The sequence below is a fragment of the Choloepus didactylus genome, assembly GCF_015220235.1.
Source record: "Choloepus didactylus isolate mChoDid1 chromosome 23 unlocalized genomic scaffold, mChoDid1.pri SUPER_23_unloc1, whole genome shotgun sequence".
Lineage (NCBI taxonomy): Eukaryota > Metazoa > Chordata > Mammalia > Pilosa > Megalonychidae > Choloepus > Choloepus didactylus.
The window spans coordinates 1,109,680-1,116,246 of NW_023637590.1; the positions used below are offsets into that span (position 1 = coordinate 1,109,680).

General features: G+C 64.7%; 1 protein-coding gene across 1 annotated transcript in view; it reads left to right on the plus strand.

Moving 5' to 3' along the window:
* Window positions 1-157, plus strand: part of LOC119524826 (sodium/glucose cotransporter 1-like) — a 98,586-nt gene extending 98,429 nt beyond the window's left edge. Inside the window, exon 17 of the mRNA XM_037823459.1 lies at window positions 40-157. Within this exon, the coding sequence (XP_037679387.1) occupies window positions 40-157 (118 nt within the window). The remainder of the gene's footprint in view (window positions 1-39) is intronic.
* Window positions 158-6,567: the final 6,410 nt, after the last annotated feature.

Genomic DNA, 6,567 nt, shown 5'->3' on the forward strand with positions numbered 1-6,567 from the left:
CTCCGCCAGTGGCTCCGGCTGAGCCTGTGTTCCCTGCAGGCCCAGGCTCTGGGCTCGAGGCTGGGGGGCTGGCCCCAGGGGTGACAGCGCCCGGGGTCACCCGTGTGGCCGTCGCACCCCGTTCCCTGCCGTGCTGAGCGCCTTCGTCCTACTCTGACCCCCACGTCTGGGGAGGGACAGCAGACTGCCCCCGGGCCTGGGCCCAAGCCGGGGTGCAGGGAGCCCCAGCAGCTTAGGAAAGGGGTCTCGAAGAGGGCACTGGCGGCCCAGGTAATGGGGCCCTGGCCATCCCTGGAGGGCGTCTCGGCATCACTCGGGGGCACTGCTGGTGTGGACCTTGGGACAGCGGCCCCTCTGGTGTCCCCAGCCAGGTTCTGCTCAGAAAGGCCGGGTGTGGCCAGGGGAGCCCTCGCACCCCAAGTCAATCCCTCGCCTGGGAAGCCCCAAGGGGGTCGGGGTGTCCAGTGATCCCAGGCGGCGGGTGGCTGGGACTGTCCTGTTCGGCACATGGGTTGTGACAAGCCGGCCTTTGCCAGAAGCTTCCCCTAGTGTCCTCTAGTGTCCCCTCCTCGGACGTGGAGAGGTCTTGCTGACAGACGGACACACGCACCCTCGTTTCTGTTCTCCTCGTTAGCCCTGGGCTGTCTGTCCGGTCCCAGGGTGTAGACCAGCTCTGTATCCACCGTGTCCCCTGGGCCAGGCGGACGGCACCGGCTGCCCCTCCCAGCTGGATTCCTCCAGGACAGATGGATGGAGAAGCAGCAGGGGCATCCTGGGGGATGGGGGTGACGGGGGGGCTCCCTGCCCAGCCTGAGGACGGGGTACCGCGGTGACACCCCAGCCCTCTGCCCCTAGGGGCCCCAGGGAGGCAGCGGGGGACAAGGCCCGTCTCCTCGGAGCAGCAGCCAAGGGGCCCACGCTCCCCCCGTGGGAAGCTGATGCTTTTCCACTTCTTTTCCCTCCTTCTTCTTCAAGAAGCCCCCAGTTGGGTGCCAGGGTGCTCCTTATGCCCCCCCAGCCCACGCCTGTCCCCCCAGTTGAGCGGGCAGCAAGCGGCACCAACTGATCAGCAGAAGCATCACCGCGGCGCTCGGGTTTAGTTTTGAGATCACTCCCGCTCATGGCAGGCGACACTGCTTTCCACTTAAAGTAGGGGTCCAGGGGGCCCCCCTCGCCCTGAGCCTGGCGGCCAGTGCCCAGCACCGTGGGTGGGAGGCAGGACGGGGTAGATAAGCTGGGCGCAGCTGATCCCAGACCCAGCTCCGGGGATATCCGCTGGGGGCACAGGAAATGACCCTGCAGTTTATGTAAGGACCAAGAGGGCAGGGGCAGCGTTTCTGCAGGCAGTGGGGAGGGAGGCTGGGCACCGGTGGGCACCGCGGGCACAGCCCAACTTCCGGAACTTCCACTTGGAAAACAGAGCAGTGGGGCACTGATCGGGGAGCAGGGTTCCAGAAGGGGACCCTGGGCAGGGAGAGGGGCCCTACAGGCAACAGTGGAAGCCCTTGGACAAGTCGGGGCAAGGCCACCTGTCCAAGGCCCGGGGCACCCCGAAAAGCACCTTCTCCTGCGGCCTCTGTGGCATGGGCTGACTGAGGGACGTGGGGCTGGGCCCGCCCTGCCCTGCCCGGCTCCCCACCTACATTTCCCCACAGGGCCCCTGGGTGCCCGGGTGCAGCTGGCAGGTAGCAGGGCCGCTGCTGCCAGGGCGGAAGGCGCCAGAGCCCCCGGAGGTGGGGAGAAGGGGTGCTGAGTCATAGACCCGCCCGGGGCTCGCTGAGCAGTCCAGTCTCCCGGGGGACCCATGGGGCAGGCGGGGCACAGGCAGCTCCAGCCTCGGGACCCGAGACGGGTGCCACCAGACTGCAGACGCCACGAGCGGGTCTCGCCCCCGTCCCCGACAGGGTGGCCACTGCCCGCGTGGCCTCTGCCCCGTCCTCTCCACCTGCCACAGCCTGGGTGCCGCCCTGGGGAGGGCCCTTGGCCTCACCCCCCCACCCAGCACCCCCTGCCACCCAGGGCCCCTCGTGCAGCAGCTGTCCTGGGGAGAGGAGTTTTGCTCTTTGGAAGGCAGGGAAGGAGGCAGCATTGAGGGGGCCTGGCTGTCCCTCTCCCGGGCACCCCGAACCTGGCTTGTGGTGGGGAGGGTGCCCCTACTGCCGGGTCCATAAGCGGATAAACCTCCCCACCCCGGAGATGCGGCTCAGCCAGGCTCGGCGGTGACACTCAGTGACCTTGGCCGCAGGGTGCCAGGGTTGAGGGGGGCAGTGGGCACGGGGGTGGTGGTGCTGCAGCCCCTTGGGCCCGGGTAGGGAGACAGCTCGCCCACCCCGGGGTGGCACCCCTGTTCCTGTCTGCTGAAGCCCACTGCCCAGGAGCAAGGACTAGGGCAGGGCACCAGGGCAGGGAAGAGCTTGACGGCGGAACCTTCTGGAATTGAGTCTGCAGGAGGGAGGGGAAGAGGCACGGCAGGGCCATTAGGTGCCAGGCGGAGCTTGTCAGGAACCGGTGGCCTCGGGGCAGGGTGACCCACAGATCCTGGCCACAGCCCCCTGGGTGCACCCTGGGCCTCTGGGTGCCCTCACAGCCTGGCCTGATGCCTGCACCTGAGGGGTTCATCATGGCCGTCCTCGAGCACAGCCCTGGGCCTGGGGACTGGCACACACGCGAGAGACCGTGCACACACTGCCCCAAGCCCCCACTGGGCACTGCAGGCACCAGACCCACTCCTCCCCAGCACCTGTTCCCAGTGGACCCGGAAGCACCCAGAACACTCCCCTGTTCCCCACCCGGCTGCCCTCCATCACCAGGCACCAGCATTTGACAGCTGCCCCACGGCTGGCATGGACGCCCACCGCTGCCCCAGGCCGTGCCCGCCCTGCACCCGCCTGCAGCCGGCTCACACAGGAGGCGGGTCAGGGGGCTCCACCTCTCACCCCTGGGCAGCTCCCGACCCTCAGAAAAAGCTGGAGCCTTTGCGGTGACCCCTGCCATGGGCCTGCCCTCAGCTCCAGCCACGTGGCCGCCTTCCAGCCCCTCAAGCCTGCCAGGCGCACGCCCACCCCAGGGCCTGTGCACACGCGGGTCCAAGAGCGCTTGCTGCCCTCGCCACCCCCAAGGCAGCTCACGCCCCAGCGTCAAGGCGGCTGGCCCTGCCCGCCCGCCTTTGCAGCCTGCTCCCCACCACCCCAGCCACTGGCTCCACTTCTCAGCACCATTGACTGTTTAGGGTCTGACTCTTGTCCTCCCTGCCTGAGTCGCCACCGGGTGGGATCTCTGTCTGCTTTATTCAGGGGTGCCCTCCACCCAGTGCCAGCACAAAGAAGCATCTTGGATTAATGTGTAATAATTGAGGGGGGGCCCGACTCAGCTCCCCAGGCCCCTCCCTCGCCTCCAGCCACTTCCACTGTGCAGCCTCCACTTCTCTGTGAGCACCACTGCTCCCTGAAGGCTACAAGCACCTGCATGTGGACATGTGCCTGCACACACACATGCACACAGATGTGGACACACACCTGCACATGGGCACGCCTGCACAGACACATGCACGCGGGTGTGGACACACACCTGCACGTGGGCACGCCTGCAGACATATGCACGCGGGTGTGAACACATACCTGCACATGGACACACCTGCATGTGGACACGCCTGCACAGACATGCACACAGGTGTGGACACACACCTGCACATGGACGTGCCTGTACAGACACATGCACAGAGATGTGGACACACACCTGCACGTGGACACACCTGCACAGACATGCACACAGATGTGGACACACACGTGCACATGGACATGCCTGCACAGACACATGCATGTGGACACACCTGCGCAGACACATGCACACAAATGTGGACGCACACAAATGTGGACACACACCTGCACTTGGACAGACATGCATGCAGACGTGGACACACACCTGCATGTGGACACGCCTGCACAGACACATGCACACAAATGTGGACATACACCTGCACATGAACAGACATGCACACAGACATGGACACACACCTGCATGTGGACACGCCTGCACAGACACATGCATGCAGACGTGGACATGCACCTTCACTTGGACACATGCAAGCAGATGTGGACATGCACTTGCACAGAGACATGCAAGCAGACATGGACACATACCTGCACATGGACATGCCTGCACAGACACATGCACACACACCTGCATGTGGACACGCCTGCACAGACACATGCACACAGATGTGGACACCCACCTGCACAGACATGCATGCAGACATGGACATGCACCCGCATAGACACATGCAAGCAGATGTGGACACATACCTGCATGTGGACATGCACCTGCACATGGACATATGGCCTGCACAGTTATGCACAGAGTTGTGGACATGCACCTGCACGTGGACATACTCCTGTTCAGAGATGCACACAAGTGTGGACACACATCTGCACATGGACACCCACACAGAGCCACGCAAACGCCACATACAGATACATGGATCTGCACATGCAAGACCACTTGCAGACGAGCACACGTACTGGCACACACGCACTGGCATGCATGTAACCACTCCATCACTCATGGCTTAAAATCCTTCCATGGCTCCCCGTTTCTCTGCACTCAAGCCCCAGCCCCTGGCTGTGCCGCTCACCACCTCCTGGGGGGCCCCACCCTCCCCTCCCGCCCCCCGTGCCTCTCTGCTCCTCCCTGTGTCCAGCCACTGTGACCCTTGACCTCCCTCCCCTCCACCAGTCCCCTGGCGCCACCACTGCCCACGCCTCCTCAGTTCCTTCCCCGCCAGGCCCGGCAGTGCTGGGGTGGGGGTCCTGAGGCAAGACCCTGGGGACCCCTGAGCAGTCTCGGGGCCAGGGAACAGCAGGCTCATCTGACTCTCGGCCTGTTGGGCTAGCGGTCATCCTGGGACTTGGGGTGTCCACGGGGGGCCCGGCAAAGCCCCCGGTGAGACTCATGGTGCGTTGGATCTTGCCGGAGCCCAGTTAGAGCACAAAGGCCTGGGTTCTCACTCATCCTGCATCCAGGCACCCCGTCCCCACTGCCGGTGCCCCCGAGTCCCTCCCCACGGAACGGGACTGCCCCAGCCGAGCTGCCAGGGAATTCTGCCAAGCCACTGCCCGGCCGCAGTTTCCCTTCCACTCCCATTCTGCCTGGTGGTCAAGAGCCATGTGCCAACTGGCCCCAGACCTGCCCTCTGGATTCCCAGCTGCCCAGCCCCTGTGCTTTGGGGCCGTGGGGCACAGACGTCCCCGAGTGCCAAGTGCAACCCTGGGTCAGAGCCGCCTCCCAGCCTGCCACATCAGACATGGTCTGTCCCCTCGAGACCCAGGCCCAGGCCAGGCACTGTCAGGGGGGCCACGTGGGTGGAGTCACAGGGGCCCTGTGGCCTCGGGGGGGCCAGGCCTCAGCTTCCCTCCCACACCATGTAGCTCCTGCTTAGGAATCCACAGCCTGGCGGGAAGACTGAAGACTGAACGGGGACAGAAGTAGTGGGTAGAGAAGGCACAGGCCACGGCGGAAGGAAGGACGCCTTCCTGGCGGGGGTACGGCAGGTGTGAGCCGGGCAGGGCAGGAAGAGCTCTGATCAGAGGCAAGGCAAGGTGAAGAGGCCGGGGTGCAAGGGCGAGCCCCTCGGATGGCGTGCAGCCAGCCTGGGACTTCGGGGTCTCAGAGGCTGCGGGCCGAGGCGCTGACAGGTGACTCTGTGTGGACACACTAAGGCCAGGGCAAGTGGCCGATGTCTCTATCCTTCCAGATGCAGCCGCCTGGAGGCAGGGGGCTGCCCTGAGAAGCTGCCCAGCATCCTGGCTCTGGGGTCCCCGGGCATTCCTGAGCGCCAGGGACTTGGCACCAGGGCCTGCTTCTCTTGAGTGGCAATGAACAGCTCAGAGGCCTGCTTTGGAGGAACCTGCTTTTCTGGCAGACTGTGTCCCCGTCACCACCCAGCCGAAGGAGAACCAGGCAGCTGGGGCCTGGCTGCACCCCCGATTTTAAAACACAGAATTTAGACCACGGCGGGGTTGTTTGGTTGTGCCAGCAGGGTGGCCCTGGGGACGGGAGGCCGGGGGACGGACACCCATGGGGCCTTAATGCCACAACGTCAGCTTATATACCCTTTTCACGATGGTCTTCAGTGAGCAGAAATTCGCTGAGGAAGATACAGGAAACGCAAACACGAAGAAGGCAGCCCCCGTGTTTCTGTGACCTGGCACACTTTGCTCGTGGGGGTGCCCTGACGCGTGTGGTGCCTGTGCTGGCGCCTGGGTTACCGTGCTTTGTGCACTTCGACCTCGTGGTGACCACGCCAGACGCCGTCAGATCGTGGCTTTCTCCGGCAGAGACGATGCAGGGGTGTTTCTCGCTGTGCCCTTTATCCTTTGGCGGCCGGAAGGTTCCTCAACCTCCCCGCGTCTGCGTCTTGCTGAGCACCAGGCATTGGGGGCAGGCGTGGCAGGAAGAGGGGCTCATGGCCCGGGGGGTGGTGGTTGGCACCAGCTGAGTGCCAGGCTGTATGTGGATGGGCGCGTCTCACGGTGTCCACGGCCAACGGGGTCAGTGACGGCGGGATCTGCC